At 51.2% G+C, this 20383-nt stretch overlaps 7 protein-coding genes across 7 annotated transcripts; 3 read left to right on the top strand and 4 right to left on the bottom strand.

The window, feature by feature from the left end:
• Positions 1–495: 495 nt before the first annotated feature.
• Positions 496–2314, bottom strand: JN550_006317 (uncharacterized protein; the record flags this gene model as incomplete). The annotated part of the gene is made up of 6 exons (XM_049318042.1): positions 496–965; positions 1015–1564; positions 1699–1830; positions 1887–2055; positions 2111–2178; positions 2228–2314. 6 exons carry the CDS (start codon positions 2312–2314, stop codon positions 496–498), a joined length of 1476 nt encoding a protein of 491 aa, XP_049171877.1.
• Positions 2315–4026: 1712 nt separating this feature from the next.
• Positions 4027–4536, top strand: JN550_006316 (uncharacterized protein; the record flags this gene model as incomplete). The annotated part of the gene is made up of 2 exons (XM_049318041.1): positions 4027–4160; positions 4215–4536. 2 exons carry the CDS (start codon positions 4027–4029, stop codon positions 4534–4536), a joined length of 456 nt encoding a protein of 151 aa, XP_049171876.1.
• A 458-nt stretch (positions 4537–4994) lies between these two features.
• Positions 4995–6948, bottom strand: JN550_006315 (uncharacterized protein; the record flags this gene model as incomplete). Its single annotated transcript, XM_049318040.1, has 5 exons — positions 4995–5299; positions 5358–6521; positions 6578–6613; positions 6661–6749; positions 6899–6948. The coding sequence occupies 5 exons, from the start codon at positions 6946–6948 to the stop codon at positions 4995–4997; spliced, it is 1644 nt and encodes a 547-aa protein (XP_049171875.1).
• A 1687-nt stretch (positions 6949–8635) lies between these two features.
• Positions 8636–11740, bottom strand: JN550_006314 (uncharacterized protein; the record flags this gene model as incomplete). The annotated part of the gene is made up of 1 exon (XM_049318039.1): positions 8636–11740. The coding sequence occupies one exon, from the start codon at positions 11738–11740 to the stop codon at positions 8636–8638; it is 3105 nt and encodes a 1034-aa protein (XP_049171874.1).
• Positions 11741–12227: 487 nt separating this feature from the next.
• Positions 12228–13542, bottom strand: JN550_006313 (uncharacterized protein; the record flags this gene model as incomplete). Its single annotated transcript, XM_049318038.1, has 2 exons — positions 12228–13044; positions 13139–13542. 2 exons carry the CDS (start codon positions 13540–13542, stop codon positions 12228–12230), a joined length of 1221 nt encoding a protein of 406 aa, XP_049171873.1.
• Positions 13543–15170: 1628 nt separating this feature from the next.
• On the top strand, positions 15171–15989 carry JN550_006312 (uncharacterized protein; the record flags this gene model as incomplete). The annotated part of the gene is made up of 1 exon (XM_049318037.1): positions 15171–15989. One exon carries the CDS (start codon positions 15171–15173, stop codon positions 15987–15989), a length of 819 nt encoding a protein of 272 aa, XP_049171872.1.
• Positions 15990–16539: 550 nt separating this feature from the next.
• Positions 16540–20382, top strand: JN550_006311 (uncharacterized protein; the record flags this gene model as incomplete). The annotated part of the gene is made up of 4 exons (XM_049318036.1): positions 16540–18766; positions 19008–19625; positions 19684–20182; positions 20232–20382. The coding sequence occupies 4 exons, from the start codon at positions 16540–16542 to the stop codon at positions 20380–20382; spliced, it is 3495 nt and encodes a 1164-aa protein (XP_049171871.1).
• Between the last annotated feature and the right edge of the window lies 1 nt (position 20383).

The following is a 20383-nucleotide window of genomic DNA, read 5'->3' as shown; positions in this document are numbered from 1 at the left end:
GGGGGTGTCGTAGCCTACCATATCCGGAGATTCGTAAGAATATCCGAGATTTTAAGCGTTAACCTTCGGATGTTCTCACGAACCTCCGGATCAACGCTTAAAACCTCCGGACATTAGAAATTTCGCCTGCTTCGCCAATGCGTTGCGTGCGGGAGTAACTCTCTCTCTCTAAGTCATCCTATACTTTTGGGCCTCCGCACTAATGTATAAAAGTATGGGCCTTCTAAATTTCCTGCAACATTGGCTTGATCCAGCCGCTAGATGTCTCGAACTCGTTAAAGATTGGGCCAGTTCTTGCAACAGCAATAACTGTCAGTAAAACCCACCTTCCTTGAGGGCTGCGTGTAGAGTGGATAGAATGGAAAGCTTCTAGAGGTGTCTCATATTCGCTGCAAATACATCTTACATGTTATAATCCTGCCCCTCCCCAAACATGCCACTTAAATGCCGAACATCGAACGCGTTCAGCCACGATAAAAGCGGCAACTCTTCAATTTAGAGCACATAGAGCCTGACGTTTTGCTGTCCGTTCGCTTCCCCGAGGATGCGCTTGTTCCTTCGTCCATACAAGAGACGCAGGCACACAGCACCTATTGAAACCACAAATAGCATCGCACAGTTGACGCCGTGGCCGGTAGGGTAGCCTCGAGCAGCCTCGTCAGACTTGTAGATCCAAACCCCTGGGATTTGTCCCAGGCCGGCTCCGATGCTAACGTTGATAGCCACAGCAAGGCCTGTCGCGGCAGTACTCCACATGTTCGACGTCAACCAGCCAAGCATGGGAGGAATCGATGCAAATGCACCCGCGGTTCCTATAATGAGGCACACATATCGTCCAGTGAAGGCATCAGCTGGAGCGGCCGCGGAAGCCAAGAACGCAATGGAGCCAACAAAGGCCGCGCCCGCGCAGTGAAGCCCGCGGGCATTGAAATGGTCGCCAGACCATGAAACCGATACTTGGGCCACTGACAGGTCAGCATGGTAAGGAAGGAAAGGTTCGCTGGTTACACATACCATAGGCCACCGCCCAAGGAGGAACAGTCATGAGTTGTGCTTGTAGATCTTTATACCCTAAGCCAGCGACAATAGAGGGTGAGAAGAGTGACAAGGAGCTGAATGGCAGAGATACAGCAAAGTATATCAGATAATGTCCGTAGAGTCGCCAATCAGTCAAGGTCTCCTTCGCATCGCTCCACCTCACGCCACGGCCTTCTCCTTTGCTCCCTTCTATCAGCAGACGTTGGGCAGCAAGCTCTTTCTCTTTCACTGAAAGCCATGAAGCTCGCTCGGGGTAGTCAGGGAGCAGAAACCAGACAGCAAATGCGGAGAGACACGATGGGATTCCCTCGATGATGAAAAGCCATCTCCAACCTGAGAGTCCAGCAGCTCTGTTCATGTGCCCAATGCCATAAGCTATAGCGCCTCCGAAAGCGCCGGCGAGCGATGCACTGGCCAAAATCAATGCGACGCGGACGCTTCTCTCGTTGCTTTTGTACCAAAAGGTGAGGTAGTAGACAAGTCCTGGAAACAGACCGGCTTCGAAAGCACCGAGCAGGAATCGAACCTAGTAGAGACGCCATGCCATGTTAGTTTATGTATCTAATTTGCATACACTGCCTGGGTTGCTGATCCATGTGCGCCGGTTTGGTCAAACCTCTTCGAGGCGCATCGGAAATAGCTAGTCGTTTGCGCACTTACAGCAGTCACTTGGCTGAAGTTATGTGTACCGCCCAGGCCGATGGTAATTGCACCCCAAGTCAACATAAGGAAAGCAATCCATCTTGACGGCCGCATTTTCTTCAACATTATATTTGAAGGTACTTCGAAAGCCTGTGCCGCCAGTCAGATCTCTCTCTGCTTATAATCTGCGACTCTGGCTGCCTCACAAAATACCCAATCAGGAAGATCATCAGTGCAACATTGAACTGTATGGGATTCATTCCTAACTCAGTCTGCATGTCGTTCTTCGTCGTTGAATTTAGAATCCTCGCATTGCCGATGTTCGAGCGATCGAGGTTGCAGAGGAAGTATATCGCGGCGCATAACGGTATGATTCTGGGTTCTATTATTCAGCGCTGAGCCCCTTCTTCAGGTCATTGAGATCCCCGACCTTATGTCCTGTCTCCATAGAAGGGCTCGTTCCTCTGCGCTGGACGCGAGAATTGTGGTGACGGCGGCCTAGACATATGAGAAGTTATCGTAACTAGGATGGTTTGGTTTGTCTTACATCTTTGAGGTGATGGACATCATGATGCGCAACGGGCGTTGAACCGCCCTTCTCGATATCCTCCTTCACCGAGGTATCAGCTGTCATCGTCACAGAAAACCTTCCTCTATAATATTGTTTTTCACTAAATATCGTGGCACGACAAAAAGTAATCGAACAGCCACAAAATGGCCTGTCGCGGTCAGGATTCTTCAGCAGGTCATATCATCAAATGCGGGGAAGGTCTATGCCTATGAGAAAGTTGATAGGTAATACCTCACGCGGGACTATTGGATACCATTGGTTAACGGCCAGATCTCGTGGTTCATCTTGAAGGCCTGCCTATTGGGTCTGACATGCAAGGGAACAGTAACACAGAAGTTCAATATTAGCCCCGGTTAAATTAGGGCACACCGACGAGCTGACAGTTACAATGTATGCCTGCCGAGTTGGGCCAATGGAATTCGCTCTAGGCGTGGCCACATGCACGTTGAAGATTGAGCTGCATGGTTCTTGTCAGTGCGGGGAGGGCAAGCGCAGGGGGGCTCGGTCGGCTCTTTTGCAATCCAAGGCTTTGGGATTGAATCCTATCTATGAGTCCTATCTATGAGAACGCGACCCGGCGTCCAGCTTCCCTTTCAGGCACTATGAAGCGCACGGGACTGAGAGAACCGGCTGTCGGTGCAAAGTAGCCATCCTGGCAACCCGCCCAGCGACACGGTCGCTGCGCAGTCATTCGATGGAGCAAGCTGCCACGCCGCTTTCCATTGGCTTTAAAGACCGCCTTTCACATTATTCGAATGCATACCACAGCACTATTGCACACTCCCTCGCTGCTTGCACCTCAAGGTTGATCAGTACTCAATACATCATGAGAGAACAACGTCGGCAGATAATACGCGTCTCTTTATCTAGATCGCAGAGTAGATTTTACCAGGGGATTTCCATTCTTGGTTTTCTCTCTCTGTTTGAGTTTTAGATCATAATAACTCAAGGGCCTCCCCTCACCCACATCGAAACAAGGAGCCTGGTTTGTTGGCATTGGACTGCACCGGGGTATGACAACCCTAGGATTTGGGTCAGGGATCGGGAATGTACTCCAGTCAATCCGACCAACAAGCACAAAACGGTCACTCTCTTAGTTTTTGGCACCACTGAGCTGTGGCATAATGTCAATGCCCTGAGTTTTCGGTAGCCAATCATTTTCGTACACAGATATCCAAGCTGCCAGTTGGTTAAGGAAGTCAATCGGTTCATTTGGGTAGCAGTGATCAACGTTACATCCTCACGTGGCAAAGAATGGGCCAGTTTGCAGTAACAAGAGCTTTGCAACTCTATATTTAGAGCTAATTGATGCAAGGGGCGACGAAGTTACCTCAAAGCCACAGTTTTTACCTAGCAACAACCCTTCGCGTTTGTGGGCATTTCTGGTGGCTCTCCCGCAAATGCTTGGGGGATTCTCGTGTCGGGTTGTTGGTGCTGATGTCAGCAGCTTGGCAGACGTTCAGGCGCGGAAGAGCGCATGAGCGTGCGTGATTGGATACGGGGGTTTCGAAGCTGCTGAGTGGCTGGAAGACCAGACCCAGTCACAATGAACGGTCGTCTTCATCTTTGGGAAAATGGAGGCATGTAGGGCTCCCGGTCGATGAGAGGCTGAGTGATACGAAGCGCGATGGTGATATCATGACAAAAGCCAAATACGTGAATGTATATAGAAGGCGGCCCCAGCGGTGAACTCTGCACCTTTCAGCTCATCCCGGCATCCACATTCCCGACTATATTCAGACCTCATCTTGTACCAAGTTCGACCTTTCGTCAACATGAAGAATATTGCTGCCATTTCCGCTTTATTGCTGTCTGCTGTCACGGCTGCACCAGTTGAGCAGCGCCAGGCCACGGAGTTTGACATCACCAACTTCAGTGCGAACACCACCCCTCATGGAACTGCTGCATTGTAAGTTTGAACACGCCAAACTATGAAGCCGTTATTTTTCTAACCAAGGTATAGTTTGTCCTACGACATCGACATCCCCGGCATCTTGAGCACCCACTGTGCCTACTCCGACCAGAGCTCTGTCGGGTCCCTCCCAGATATCCCGTTCAGGCCATGTGACAACGCAGCTGTCGATTGGCAGTTCCGCCACGAGCCCTCTCAGCCAGGCGGTTCGGGCCCGTATCTTATCGTGATCAGGTACCAGGACGAGACAGGCCGCAAGTTCGCTGGTTTCAAAGAGTGGCCCGCGGACCAGTTTCCCATTGAGCAGTTCGGTGCCTCATTCGCGCAGTTCTACCGCGGCGAGCCCAACTTCGTTATCACCAATGTTTCGTAACGCTAGGAAAACAGAACGGCCGGGGGTCTGTCTGAAAGATTGCAAACTGAGCGGCACAACTCGTCAGAGAAAACTTATGATGCGCGAGAAGATAGAAAGATATGATAGTTCACACATTAACAGTCTAGACAAATACCAATGCCTGTTCTTTCCAAAGTATTTATGGCGACGCCATTAAAAAGACTACGGAATGAGAAGGTCAATGGCAGGCTGACAAGACTTGAGATAGGCAATACAAACAAATTGTTCACACAATGGCACAACCCAGGCGAGTAATTACCGGCAGCATTTCTAAAAGGCACACGCAACTTGAGTATCCGAGCAAAGCATACTATCATGAACAGGAAGAGGCGAAATATGCTAGAGCTAAAAGCTGGGCAAACCCGTATGCGCACATGTTCGCTGGCTTCTCAGCATTGTGATTCTTTACAAGACAAGGGTTCTGGGACTCCCTAATATCAAGTCATGAACTCGTCTGGCATTACAGACACGTGCAGCGTTGCATCCCCATAGATGCGGTTTTCCACAACGCAAGCCGTGTTAGACTTGACCTGAAACATGCCGTTGGGACCAATTTCAAACTGTTCCTCTAGCATCTTGACTTTGACTTTGCCTCTCGCGATCGAGCAAAGGCGCATTCGATCAGCTGCTGCTTTGAATCGATGTGTGCCGCCCGGCTTAATTGATAGGACATGGAAGCCTACGTCGGGTGCGACTGAAACTTCTTCCCCATGCGCGAGGTACGCAGCTGAAAATGCTATGTCTAAAACCGACGTCATGTCAGTCAATTGTAATTAACTTGATTCTTGGTGATGACTTACTCTCGACGGTGCCAAGTGACACGTTGCGAATGCGACCTGGGGCAATTTCCCAGTCCTCCATGGATAGTTGAAGACTTTGATCTTTTTCCTGCTCGATGGCAGTTATCCTCAGGGTAGTGTTGGCGACCTGCGCACCAGACTGAGTTTCGGACGGGCTCTTTTTCCCACGAAGCTGGCGCGTTTCTGCAAATATCGGTGGCTTCGAATTCTTGGAAGGAGTTCCCTTTTCGGCAGTCGAAGCCGCAGATGACACATTACTGCTTTTCCTAGTCCTTGGGGGGTGGTTATCCGACGCAATAGGCTTTGCACCACCGGAGTTCGACCTCGTCATTCTCGGTGGCGACGCGCCAACGGTGGCGGGCACCCCAGACTCTTTGAGCTCAGGATATGTCTTGCGATGCCATTTCGCGAGTTCACCGCAGTACGTCTGATTACCCTTGTAAAAGCAGTTTGCGCAGGATGTGACAAGACGCCTGACATGAAGAGGAGCATCAGGAGATATCACGAAGCAACCCGCAAAGGGCCCTTTACCCTGCTGACACCGCTTACAAGGTACAATCGCCTTATTGCCGGTAAGTTGAATGATTAATGCGCTAATATCCTGAGGTCGACTTTCGAAGAATTTTGGGCCGAGCGGATTGAAGCTAATTCCCCGTACCCTCTTGAGAGGTAGCAAGTCTTGGACATGGCCTCTAGCTGGAATTGGTGAGACTGGTGTGTCCTGGAGGTAGGGATGAATCGTGTTTTTCCAGGTCCAAATGGCAACTTCGTCCAGAGCTGCACTGTTTTCGATCGTACTGGTACTCGTGGACTTGGCGAGATCGAGGTCTGTTGTGCCCGGTGCCGCTTCAGGCCTCTTACTCGATGCGACAGTATCCTGAGGTCCTTTCTGCTGAGATGGAAGAGCTGGCCTAGCCATGGAATGCTCTTCGGGATCAAGTGGTCTTTGCGATACCACTATAGCAGGAAGTCTCCCTCGTCCAATACGGAAGCCCAGCACGGAGAAAGTCCCGTCTCCGTTGTCGTTCAGTCTTGCCGCTCTATGTTTTGAGTTGAAATGGCCTCCCAGGCTGTGGAGATGCTCGAAGATGGTTCGGCATGAACGAATCGGGCAGATCCAGGGCCGTTCAATATCGGAATGCGGCTGATATCCCGGTGGGAGTACTATGACAATGATGAGAACCTCCTATGTGATGCGTATATCTTGTGTGAGAACTTACATGCCCCATGCGCAGGAACCGTGGTACCATTTGCTACTGTTTGGGGTGAGCTTAGGTATCAGAAACATATTTCAGTCACTTACATCGCCACATGTTATAGGGTCGTCCGCCGTCTGCTGTCAAAGCAGTTTCTGAGGTGCCTTCGTAGTCTTCAATTTCACTTGTAGAGACACTACCTTGATTAGTTATAAGCGGCACTTCGACTAGCTTTCTTAGTGATATACTTTCCCCCTGCCGTGGAGGGAAAGGTTCAGTCTCCCCACTAGTTTCCGATGTATCTGTTGATACACTCTCCTTGGATATAGTAGGTTCCTCTCTAACAGATTCATCAAGTTTCTCTGGAAGATTTCGAGCTGCTGGGACCTCTCCATCCTGGTGGAGGTTATCAACTGCTACCAAGGAACCCATAGCCAAACTTGGAGTATCAGAAGAGAAGGGGTTCGTTCTGCCGGGGCTAGGCTTTGGGGACAGGCTAGATGCTGATGGATTCAAACGTGTGGAGGGTGAAACAATCGGTCGTGGAACATCATCAACTACTGTCACCCGGGAATCCTGATGCCTTTTATGGGCCCCTAATGCCGAACTCTCATCCCTCTTACGCTTCAGAATGCTTGGCCGACTCTGACCTAAGTAATGGGTTAACTCGTACTATGAAAACTCTGTTCATAAAACTGACCTCGCAATATCCCATCGATGTTTTTGGGAGTAAGGTCCCTAGTATCTGTCGATACGAAGCTTATCCGGTCTGTATTGAAACGGTCTGATCGTCCAGCTGCCATGGCTGTTCGTGGGGAGTTGATGTACATTTCAGAGTCTGATGATGGGCCGGATGGTTGGAAAAGAGCCCGAGATATGGAGGAAGATGTCAATTCGTCAGTCGCAACGGTTGAGACCCTTTGTTGTCCCGTGTCGTTACCTTGGCTTCTCGGCACTTCTTTCTTGGTGGGTGAAATACGGAGTCTTGCCGTAGCACTCCTCTTCGGGGATTCGAAGGAACTGTCCCTTGGAGACTTTGACGTAGACCGATTTCTTTGGCTATGAGGGCTGCCCAAGCTCTTCAATCGACTATTGTTCGGCCCCATTGTCGTCGGAGCCCCTTTCGACTGTGATTGCATCTCAGCCAGAAGAATCGGACGTAGCGATGGCTGCATTGTGCCATGAATAATTGCCTGACGAATGTTCTCTGACAACGGTGCAGCCAGCAGTCCTTCTCGAAGCTTATCCATATGCATCAAGGCGTGCTGCTCTCCCAGAGATAGGCTTCCATCCACCAAAGACTTTCGAAGTCTCCATCCACACAGTGCGGTATTCTCGAATACGGTTGAAAGGGGCTCCCTCGCCTGACTGGAACTTTTATGTGACGATTGGCCAGTGGGCTTCACACCAGGTATGCCTTTGCTGCTCGGTGTGGTAGCCATCTGCGAGGTCTTTACCTTGCTATGAGCAGACGTCTCCCTTGCGATGTTAGCCACAGGTGCGATTGCCCTGTGGGGATCCCTTAGAACGTGGACAGCCTCGTGGTAGAAGAAAGCAATGCTACCTACCTTGGCACCCAAAGGCCGAGTCTCGCATGCAGAGTCAAGCGTAATCTCAAGCAACAAGATGGCTGTAGTAGCCTCTTCACCACGTGCCGTGGCTCGTTGCATCACAATTCAAATCTGCATCGCGATAATCGACATTGAAAACGCGTGTGCTTGTCGCAAAAGCAAACACTCGGAACAGGGGATGCGTGCGCACAGACCACTAAGCGTATATAATTGGAACTCAATTCAGTTTCTTCAGCAGGTTGGCGCTAACGGCAACCACAATCCAACCGAGCCTCTGGCAACCGATTTCATTCCCTGCTTGAGCACAATCGGCCTCATGACAGGCACAGTGATACTTAGCATTTAGGAGCTCACTGCGCAACGACGTACGCCGATTCAGTCAGAGTCAATTACCCTTCACGCTTTCAACGCCGTATCCAGGCCGTTCTTGCGAACTTGAATTCGGACATGCGTGCAAGGATATCCCATTCTACTCAATGATCCCTATATCTGCGCAATGTTCTCCCGCCAATCACTCGACGCTAACGGATTTCTGCTCGGATTTGAACCCATCGTCGGAAACTACAGTGCCCTCATTTTCCTCCAAGTCATCCTCCAAGTCTTGTGCAGCCTTCATCTGAGGCTCCCGATTACCAGTATCTGAGTTGTAGCCCTCACTATTCATCGGTTCGTCATCACTGTATTGCTCACCTTCGTTTCTCAAATATTGTCTTTCATTTTTGTCTTCTGGATCTCTATCATTCTTCCGCGCCTCCGTGGAAGACTCGGCTTGTGATCCTTTGAGGTTGGGTCCAGGTTCAACTTGGGAGAAATTCTCCCTCTTAAGATCTTCTTCAAGTATCTCGTCCATATCATGGCGCGGTTCTCCTGTTGTCGTTACTAGCAGGTCCTTGATCCTGTAACTGTCGGGATTTTCTCCATTGAAGTTGTCATTGCCGGGGTGATTGGGCTGCTGCCCTCCTGAGCTTGCTTCAACTACCTCCTTACTCTTTCTGTCAAATCCCTCGGCATCGCCGACGGCAGGTTGCGCTTCCACTTGAGGTTTGGCAAGAGACACAGAGACTGGCTGAAGTCCATAGTAATGCTCCTTCGGACTCGGTCCAGTACCAGAAACCGCTGAATCACGATGTGAGTAGATCCATAGAGTCGTAGTCGAGCTGTCTGTGGGGTACGGGTCACGGTACTCTCTTCCATCTTTGAAGACACATCCCAACTGAATATCTACAGTCTCATACGCGTTCGGATTCCAGTAACGTAGCGCCAAAGCGAGTTGATCTAGGTGAGAGTAAAACTGTACGTTGACCTCGTTCTGAGCGTGGAGCTCGTGCTTGGCATACTCCATTGCACTTCGTAAGTCGGGAAGCGTCGTCTGGGATTTGAGGCGCTTGAATTGGTTTTGGAGACTTTTCAGGATGGAAATCAGCCCACAGTCGTCACCCTTGCCGGTTTTCCTCATGATGTGAAATCCGGCAGGGTAGGTGACATTAGCCGACGTGCCATGCCTGGCGTAGATGATATGTGCTGGATTATCTGCGATGAGCTTGTTGGGTGTGAGTGGCGGCTCAGAAGCTTGGACGGCTAGATCCCCATATTCTGGTTGAAGTACATGCTTCCGAGGGGCTTCTAAAACCGACTTTCTGCCCGTCCCGTCTTTCCTGTATGCTCTCTGGAGAGCGGCCTCCCAACCTGGCGTTCGTTCATCTTCCGACAGTCGCTTCTTTGCTTGTGATGATCCAATTCTGTCTTGTACTGTGTTCCCTTCCTCATCTGCATCTCCTATACTTCCGCCAGCAACCTGCGAGGGATGCCTCCCAAGCCATTCCGCGAGGCCTTCTGGTCTCTTCTGTACCTTTAACGCTCGCTTCACTCGTGGCTCCGTTTGAGCGCTCGAACTCTGCATGACCAACTTGGTCGACCTTTTAGCTTTTAAGTCTTTCTTGGGCGCTTTACGGCGCCTTTCTTCATCTTGTAGAGCTGTAGCTTCCGCCTCTTTTCGTTCCTTCTCTTCGACCAGTGCCTCAAGCCTTGCTTTAAGCTCTTCATTGTGGATCTTCTTTTGCTCCTTCCCTTGCAGTTGCTGTTTGTCAAGCTGTTGAAGCTGTTCCTTCGTATTCCTCTCAATGCCCGCACTTTGGATATGCGCAATGGAGAGAGTTACACGTCGAGCTGGTGTTTCACCCTTAGCCTTCGTATTGCCATCTGTTCCTTTGGGAGACTTTGCTATCTGGAGATCCTGACACACGTTCCAGTACCCTTTTATCTCCGGAAAAGCAATGTACTTGAATAACAGCCCCTTCCACTCACGCTCGTGTGTGCCATATGCAAAGTGTGTGGCGAGTGATTCAGCCCACACCGGAAGGTATGCAGCACGATCTAGACCGGTGATGGCAGAAACCAGCTCATTCTCGATAAATATGTTGTTTAATGTGAGATTACCGTGAGTGAAGACAAATGGTAGGGTCCCCGGCATCAACCTGAGTGTTAAATCCTTGAAGTCATCATCCCACCCCTCTCCTGCGAGCTGTTCGCGAATGTGCTCTCGATATTGGCCCTCGGTTTCAAAAAGTAAGGATTGCCCTTCAGAACCCCCAATCATGCGCTCGGAGGTAAGGTAAGGACTCCCGTCAAGGGCCGATATCTTGGGAGAATTAATTCTTCTCCATTTTTTTACGCATTCTGTCACTTGTTTTGCAATACTGACTCGTACGGCCTCAGAGAGTGTATTCCAGATGTCCGACAGACGCCGCCCCCGTGCACGCTCGGTTATTGTGATGGCAACGTGGCCCTCTTTCCAAGCAGCGACCACGTCGGGCACTGGGACTCCACTGAGCTTCCGGAGCATTCGCGTTGCCCAGACTTCTGTCGGCATCGAATCTAGGCGCAGATTCCAATGCTGTTTTTCGACAATCACATACCTGGAGCCGAAGGACCAGGCGTATTGCTCGTAGTCGTTATACTGCAAGTTCAACGAGCTGCAAAAGCCGAATTGCTCATCCAGGACCGACCGAGCTGCGTCCGCCTGCGTCGCACAGCACACAGCGCACGGTGGGTCGTCGTTCGCATCCTCCCATTCACGCTGCCCTTTGCGGCTGCTCTCGAGCCAGTTGCGCGTAGCATATGCTAGCGCTCGGCCGCCAGACTCAGATGTCCTGCCCTCTTCTATTGAGTCTTTGACCAGATACTGAAGCTGCAGTGCCCTGATGAACGGATTGATTGACTCAGCTGCTGGTCCGAACAGGCACAGAGGCGCCAGTTCTCCCTCCTGCTCGTCAAATCGGATGCTATTAGGGGGTGATGTAGAGAGACTTGATGCTGATGTGGTGCTATCTAGGCTTGTTGCATCTGACTTCTGTCTACTAGACAGAGGAGAAGGTCTCTTTTGATCGGGCGCGTCGGCGGACAGGTCATCTTTCATGTCATCGCCGTCCTCTGTTTTTGAAGGCCAAAGTGGCGTTTTGAACCCAAAGAGCGACCCTTTTGGGCTTGCTACCGACGATACAGCAGAAGCGTTCCTGGGAAATGATTTATTCGTTGGGCTGACATTCTGTGAATTGTTTCGCTCGAAGTGGCTCTTGAAGTTATCGAGCCCGGTCCGCAACGGGTCGTTTGCAGCCATATCAAATCGACGGTTTTCAAGGCCCACCCCTTGAATCAAATCATGATGTTTGCACACATTTCAGATGGGTCAAGTCACCTTCACAACTCCAAGGCACCGTGTGCGTAGGCAATAACCCGTCGCCCATTTTCTTTGTCTGCTGCAATTGAAAGGGAATCGCTGCAAACAACCACCCCCGCTTGTGTTGCGCCAGCTTGCAACAATGACACATCCCAATCGCAGACACCTCATCCTACAGCTTTTAGATGCTTCGACAAACCTGGGATTGAACTCTGAGGTTGCGTGGAATTAGATCACTTGACTGTACTCTAGCGAAGCATTTCTCCGGGATTAGACAAGTCAAGCATTCCGTAGATAAGTGTCAAACTCCATTACCATTAGGGGAATATGTAAATCTAATTGCGCAAGTAGAAGTCTATCAACCAAAGGATATCAAAAAAGTACCCCTGACAACCCATCCGCAGGTTGGATCCGTACCGCTTTACGCTTATGCTAATGGCTTTTCCGCAACAATACGATAGACCGTGGTAATAAGACGCTGGTTGTCCATCTTCACAAAGGCTTGGCCGTCCAGACACAACCTGTTGATGAGTGGTTTGAAGTGGTGCGGGAGCAGCTTGAGCTTGACGCCTGCTAAGATAGCCTGCCGCATAGCTCGGAAGTAGATATCAACCTTGTCGATCAAGGGGGCTTGCAAGCCATCGATTCCTGGTATATCAGACCGAGTGACTGAGAATCCAGCTTCCTTCAGGGCAGACTCGAAGCTGCTAGGCGTGGGTGTGCCCACCGCGCCGATCAGAGGTTTGACGCGACGCATAAGTTCCTGGTGCTCTTTGTTCTCCGGATCGTATGCTGGAAGCGATACCCAATCCATCAAAAGAAACTTTGAACCGGGCTTCAAGATTCGAAAGATTTCCTTGAATGATGCTTTTGGGTCTTTGCAGAGACTCAGAGCCTGGATTTCGTAGAATGCGTCAAAAGACTCGTCAGCAAAAGGGAGCGGCAGATTGTTCTGGTCGTGCTCCACAAACTCGTTCTGGAGACCCAGTTCCGCATTGAATTCGCGTGCCTGCACAATCTGATTTGGGTCGATATTGAGACCCGTCACATGTGCACCAGTGATATTGGTCATGTGAGCAGCGACTCTGCCGCGACCGCATCCTAGGTCCAGTACCCTGTCGCCGGACTTCAAGCCAATCTCTTTGGCAATGGACACTTCATTCAGCAACTGATTATCCAACACCGAAGCTTGCCTGTCCATATACGGAGGGATGTACATCTTCTCAACATCCCCAAGAGCGCACCTGTCCGGAGTTAGTCAAACATTTTCTCCTCCCTGTTCCACCATCCTGTGAAGGGTTGACGTAAGGGAGCGCGCAGAAATATGGCGGGACTCACAGGTGGTTTATTACACCGTAATACGCCCGGAGGCAGTCGCCTACTCGTTGTTGGTAGCTTGGCCCCAAGGCCGTGATCATCTCATCTTCATTCTCCCAATCCAGGTTGTAGATGACATACGAGGACATGAAGTCATCAACCTGCTTGGGGGTCAGGTTGTACAGGTACTTGAACGATGCCCGAAAGGTTTTCCATCGCTTAGGTGACGCGGTGCGGTCTACCAAGGAAGCGTTACTGTGACGTTTGGTGGACGACTTGCGGGACACACCAGGCGCAGGAGCAGTGGAGAGACCTATTTTCTCATTGCTCGCGCTCGTGTTACTTGAGCGGGGAGAGTCGTTGTCTGAGTCTGCTGCAGGCACCGCGGGTATACTCTGGGGAGGAGCTGTGGTAACAGTAGCCATTGTTACTACAGAAGGATAAGGTGTGCCTGCTCTGCAACAAACGGCGGGCTTGAGGGTGGGAAACGGGAAGGGTTGTGTGGTGTTACGCGGGGAGAAAGACGAGAAACACAGAGGTTAAGCTTCGCAGATGATGTAAGGCCCAGTAAAGGCTGGCAGCGTCGGCAGAGATCATCAGTTTATGGGGTGTGAAGTTTGATTGGGGATTTCACCCAGGCCGGATGACGCGGAAATTCACCACTGAGACAAGCGAATAGAAATAAGCATTCCACTTGACGTGCTGACAAACGGCCGAAGGGCTTCGCAGGACACCACCTGATTCCAGCTTGTTACCGACCAGCGGCGGAATGCGGTGCAGCCGCTTTTGTGACTCACTGCAGACGCGCCTGCATCGATGCATCGATGCATCCATGGATCGCTTGTTTGCCCACCATCACGTCGCTTCACTTTGACAACGCACAGGCGAGTCCACCAGTCCACCTTCCCAGCACCCTCAGCTGCCAACAGCGACGTCGCGCCCGCGAAGCAAGGAAGCGGCAGTGGAAGCCCCGTAAAAGAGCGTTAGTGCTTGATGATGTAACGAGCTCCGCTCAGGCTTGAAAATCTGGAAATCGTCCAGGCTCAATCTCGTTGGCTACGATCTTCTGAGAAGTTTTCTTTGCCCGAGCTCAGTGGCCTGACAATCCCGGGCCCCCATCTCAGCGGCGCTCAGAGTAGTCCACCCTCCCAGAGTGCGGTCACTTGTAGGGAAGCTTACTTCTGCGCGCATGCGTAGTTAGATTACTTGGCATGTGCAGTGGGGAATCCGGCTTTCTGGCTCGTTCCGTCCGGAATTAACTTGTCGGCGGTCGGCTTTTTGTCGGGGTGCATTAGTTACATTGGATCCGGGCTGCCGGGCGAGAAGTCCGCAGGCCGCGCTATTCTCGCGTCGTCGTGTTGCCGCTGACGCCGGCCACGCTTTGTCGACCGGCTCCACAATGTGAACAGAAGGGCTCAGGCTGTCGGCCAAGAAGTGCTTGGTCGATTCGGCTTTCGCCACTTGCGCCTCCGTGACAGTCCTCGCATGTAGGTCAATGGTTGATGACAGGAAGGCGCCCTTGTGTTGTGTGCATGAGCACGCCCTGGGGTATTGCATCGATGCGGCTCTTCCTGGTTGCTGTCGAAATAAGCTTCTTCAACCAAGACCCAGTCACAATGACGTGGGCCCTGAAGAGGCCGGCATTGGTGCTGCAGTTTGAGGAATCGCGACCGAGACCGCATACCTTTCAAATGAGTCTCTGCCACGCAAATGTCTGAGACGCTGCACCCTCAGTATGCTCCAATTAGCACAACACCGTCCGTATGCGCCACTGGCCCGAACATCAGTGCAGGCGATGGTCATTCAAGCGAAGGCCTGCACGGGGCTTACAGGATCAGGTGCGAATAGAAAGTACTGTTTAATGCTGTCCCAGCCGAGAGTGGAGCAATGCTGAAAATACCATATGCACAACATGAATGCTCACGTAATCGACTCCTCAGCAGCCATGCGTTCGAACACTCGATGCATTTAGCATCAGCGCTGAGTAGCCTCCTCTTTGGCGGCTTTGCAAAACGGGCCTCGGGTGAAAGTCTTCATTTTGCGTGTTTGCAAAATGGAGAGCAGCCACTACGCTATCTTTCCTACGGTCGAGCCTATCTTGCTCGACCGTGACCTGGTATGCATGTGCATTCTGGTGCAACTTATTTCGATGTATCTTATGGGTTCCCTCGCAGCCATTGCGTTGCCGGTCCTAAGCCCGAAAGTTGTCGCCCTTCCAGAGCGCCGGCAGAAACAGCTCGCTATCGCTGTGCCGGTCATCATAATGAAAACAGCCGTCATGGTGCTGATTATGGACTCCCTGATGGCGACGACAGCCTTCGGGCGAACACATGTCATCTTCCATACCAAGCCTTCGATGGAATACCGTTTCCAAGTGCTCTTCTTCATTGCCATCAGTTACATGTTTGAAGTTCTCCAGCGGCCGTGCTCCGCGGAGCTGGTGCTACACCACCTCTATCTCCAAGCATTACCTCTTTACTGGTGGTTCTGGCTACGACATCGTTCTCCGGCTCAAACGGAGTTGGTGACTCGTTTCTTTGAACTGATGGTATTGTTCGGGCCAGGCGCGACAGACATCACCTCTGACTTTACATTTCTGTTTTATTATTGCGCGCCGCGGTCCCGGTCAGGCCTGCAAGTAATAAGCGGCATGTCGTGGCTCGCTGGTATCATGCGATCACTGCAATGGATTGTTTTGTCGGCCTATGGGATATTGAAGTACGACATTGCCCAAACATACTTGTCTCCACTGGAGATGGGTGTCTTCGTGCTTTCAACAGCTTTATGGATATGGACCGAACTAGATGAGATTCTGAAGATCAGAGGAATGGTTGCGAAGTTCGGTCAGAGTCTAGAGCAGAAGAGACTTTGACCACTACGGCCGGATACGCTTTCCAAGTCGAGGGAGATGCCTCATTGACTTCAAGGTCCAATGTGCCGCGCAGTTCGCTAAGAACTCCGACCTGCCCGGCTATCGCTCAAGCTAGGAGCGTCGGCAGAACGTAATGGGAAGACGGAAGGTTCTTTGATCAGGAGTCACGAGCGTAGAGACCCACTCGATACCGCCAGTTGCCATCAATATATCTAGTTAGCGTTATCCATGGCGTTGAATGCATTCTACAATAGTTGGCAGCTCGAAGCGGGAACCCACACGTTTAATACCTTGAGATTATTCAGCGGGGCGAGCCCAGAATGCACTAACGGAGCCCCGCCGACGGTCTTGTAGGGAGCACCCCCGAGCCAAGGCACACTAACTACAGCGTCATTGGGTCTCGACCCTCCCTATCACAAGGCACCAAGATAAGCCCTCCTGTGGATAAGCTTCACTTAGGCCTGCTCCCGAGACCGCGAGTCGTAATGATAGGGACAGTCCTACGAGACGGTGGCGATGGCCTCATTTTCGTCTACCCCTTATGAACACCATGGCGGCACCAGTTGATGTGACGATCCCGGACTGGGCGGCTGCTGTTCCCGAAGACGCCGAGGTGCGGCCAGGGAAACGAAGCCGGGTGGCTCTCGCCTGTCAGAGATGCAAGGTCCGGAAACAGAAATGCAACGGTGCAAAGCCGTGCTCAAAGTGCCAGTCTCTTGGCCTCCCATGCGAGTATGTAATCCCCCAGAAGCCGATGCCGTTCGGCAAAAATCAGTACATCAAGAGCCTAGAGAGGAGGGTGGCAGAATTGGAGACTATTCTATCCAAGCAAGGAATCTCGGATCTGAGCAAAGATCACTGGAGTTCCCTCCGGGCAGAACAGACGGGGCGACCCGTTGAGGATGCCGCGTCCTCCACGCACACTCCCGATACGGATGACTTTGATCACGAGCTTGATTGGCAAGACGGGTTTGACAACGTTGTTTCGGTACTACGCAGCCTTTCCATGGACGCGAACGGCACAGGTTATATTGGCGGCACCTCGCACGTCACCATGGGCAAGCTTTTTAGCTTCATAGGAAGTCACCGAGGTAGAAACGGAGGCCAGTCACGGCGTAGAGACACTGACTTGATGCAACCACTGGATCAACCCAGCTTGGATGATGTGGAACCCATCGACTTTTCCGAAGTAGCTCCAGAAGTTGCAGACCGGCTCTTGGTTGGGTGGTTGAAACACATCGCCACGCGATTTCCAGTAGTACACTCCGTGTGGGTTCGTCAAATCCACGAGCGAAGGCATTCCTTGGCAGTTACCCATGAGAAAATTATCCTGCATCTTGTGTATGCAAGTGGAGGGAGGTTTCTGGAGACAGCCGGCGAATTTGGGCTATTCTATCCTCAGAGGCATTACGCTTCAGCGCTGAGTCATATGGGAGCCATCCTAGATTATGACGATATACGGTCAGTAACGATTTTGATGCTGATGGCGGTGTTTTGTCTGCGAAATTCAGTTGGCCCAGGAGCGTGGACCTACTCCAGAATGGCAATGCTCGTGGCGCTCAATCTTGGTCTTCACCGCAAGACGAACGCTATGAAACGACCGAGCATAGAGAACGAGCTAAGAAAACGTATGTTCTGGGCAACCTATGCTTTCGATCGGCAGATATCTATACCACTGGGGCGACCGTTTGCGATATCAGACCGAGACATCGACGTACCCTTGCCGTGGGATATCGACGAGTCAACTACTGCAGAGGACTTCAGTCGGCTATCTGAACCCAAGGGCAACGATTCGGCTCCTGAGCATAGCACATCATTGTCATCGTTTGTACGAATGGTAAAACTACGTCGTATCGAATCAGATATTCAACAAACTATATACCGCGTTGATCTGACACCCGAGATCTCGGATACCGTCGTGGACAAATTTCTCGAGCGACTTGCACACTGGAAGGCCATGATACCTCTCGATTGCCGTCAGAAGAGAGATTTAGAAGGTGTCCCGTTTGATGGATACGATGTATACATGGTCTTTTTCTGCAAGTGCAAGCGACTCCTTCTTTTTCCCGAGATTTCCAAGACGCCAGTGAACCCGAGATATCTCAAGGAGTGTGCCATGGCTTGTGCAGGTGCCTGCGGTGCATACAAGCGCCTGCATCAAGTTATGTCGGTGGGATACTCGATCATGTCGGTGCAAACAGTCTTCATGGCGGGATTAACACTGGTTTACTGCATCTGGATCTCTCCCAACGAGGTCTTCGACATTACGACCTCAAGTGGCATTCATGACTGCAGTATCGTGCTGTTCGTCATTGCTGAACGCATAGGCGCTGCTAAGAAGTATCGCAATGCATTCGAGGTCATCCGTCAGCGCGTTATTGATCAGGTCTCAGATGGTTCTTCCCGTCAACCGAGAAAGGCCATGTCTGGACTCGTTGCTGAATTGGGCCCTTCGGTACACTCATGGGACGTCAACCAGCCATTTGAGGTTGACCATGACAGCTTCGAGCAGTTCTCACACATCATTTCTGATATGAGTGGAGGGTTCCCTGGATTGATGGACCCATTTTCTGACATGAGCGGAGAGGGTGCACCGGCGTATGCAGTCGATGCATCGTATATGCAAACAACACCATTCGCTCCTGAGGCTCCTCGTTCCCCAGACATGGTGAGCCCAACACGGACATTTGGAGCCAACCTTCCTGAATTTGATGACAACAATCCGCTAGACATTGTCTACAATGACAGCATATCCCCATGGTTCTCGGCAGCCACCGGTGAGCCAAGGTGAGGCGCGAGATAGGTTTCCGGTGGTGTGGGTCCCCGCTATCGGATCGGATGATGCGATCTTGGCCGGCTATGGCGATAAGCGGCTAGTACACAAAGCCGTCGGAACGCCTGCGGTGGCCTCGATCGTGTCTTCGACGTTGGGAGCATCCAAGGGATAAGTACTCCTTCTGAGGGAATGTCTACTTACCGAAGGATACTTGTTTGTTTGGAAGAATTCACCAAACTTAGTTAATACGACCATGGCAGACACACATAAGTTATTTACCCCACTCCAGATCGCCAATGGCTGCATCGCGCTGAAGCACCGCATTATCATGGCACCAATGACCCGGAATAGGGGCGTGCCGTTATCAGAAGGCACACCTGACGCCCCAAACCGAATCTGGCTGCCAGACGATCTAGTTGCTCTATACTATGGGCAACGGGCGTCGCCGGGTGGACTGTTGATTACCGAGGGGATCCCGCCTTCTATCGAGGCCAGTGGTATGCCAAATGTACCGGGCCTGTTTGATGAATCTCAGGTTCCTGGATGGAAAAAAGTGGTCAAGGCCGTTCATGCTAAAGGCGGATTTATTTATGCACAACTTTGGCATGCTGGACGAGCAACTATACCGCAGTTTTCGGGCACTGGTCCTGTAAGCGCTTCAGCTACACCATGGGACACGGACGAGAAGTTCCCCTTTAGAACCCCCTTTACCAAAGAAAAGATAGCATACAGAGACCACCCGCCCATCGCTATGAGCCATGCGCACCTTCAGAAGACAATAAATGACTTCGTTGCTGCAGCAAAGATGGCGGTGGATATTGGTTTTGATGGCATCGAGATTAATGGTGGGAATGGCAATTGTCAGACTTACCCTTGGCTATCCGATACCAACAAAGTGTCACCACTAACATCGTTCAGTACTTGACCAGTTCCTACACTCAAACATCAATACTCGTACCGATGAGTATGGGGGTTCCGCAGAGAAGCGCTGTAAGTTCGTCCTTGAACTTACAGCCGCTTTGGCCGCTGCCATTGGTGCGTCGAATGTCGCCATACGTATGGAACCGACTGGACTATACCAACACACTCGAGGTGGTGAGAGGGTTGAGACTTGGTCATATCTCTGCCAAAAGCTCGCAGACACTTACCAAGGCGACAAGAAGCTTTCCTACGTGCACTTCATCGAGCCGCGGTTCGATCGTATTGACTCGGAAGCTGAGAAAGACAATTTCTACAAGTCTTGGAGCCTGCCTATAGTTTCCAATGAACCTTTCCGGAAAATCATTAGCGATAAAGGCATCCCTACCTTCTCGTGTGGAGGATGGGATGATAAGAACTCCGCAGACGCCATTGAGAAAGGCTGGGATGGTGTTGTGTTCGCAAAATGGTTTACCAGCAACCCCGATTTGCCCGATAGGTAAGCGGTCCTTCGAAATCTCAATAGGTATCGTGCTAACACAATGTAGGATAAAGAATGGCCAAGCTCTCGCCGAGTATGATCGCAGTAGATTCTACGGGTCTTGGGACGGCATACGCGAAAATGGCTACACCAACTACGTTGTTTATGAGGAAGAGATAAAGGCTAAAGCGGAACAGGAAGAGAAGCCCCCCTCCTAGA

This window comes from Neoarthrinium moseri (assembly GCF_022829205.1).
Source record: "Neoarthrinium moseri strain CBS 164.80 chromosome Unknown scaffold21_Wmoseri_CBS_16480, whole genome shotgun sequence".
Classification (NCBI taxonomy): Eukaryota; Fungi; Ascomycota; class Sordariomycetes; order Amphisphaeriales; family Apiosporaceae; genus Neoarthrinium; species Neoarthrinium moseri.
The sequence above is the reverse complement of the archived record's forward strand: the minus strand, read 5'-3'. Positions and strand labels throughout refer to the sequence as shown.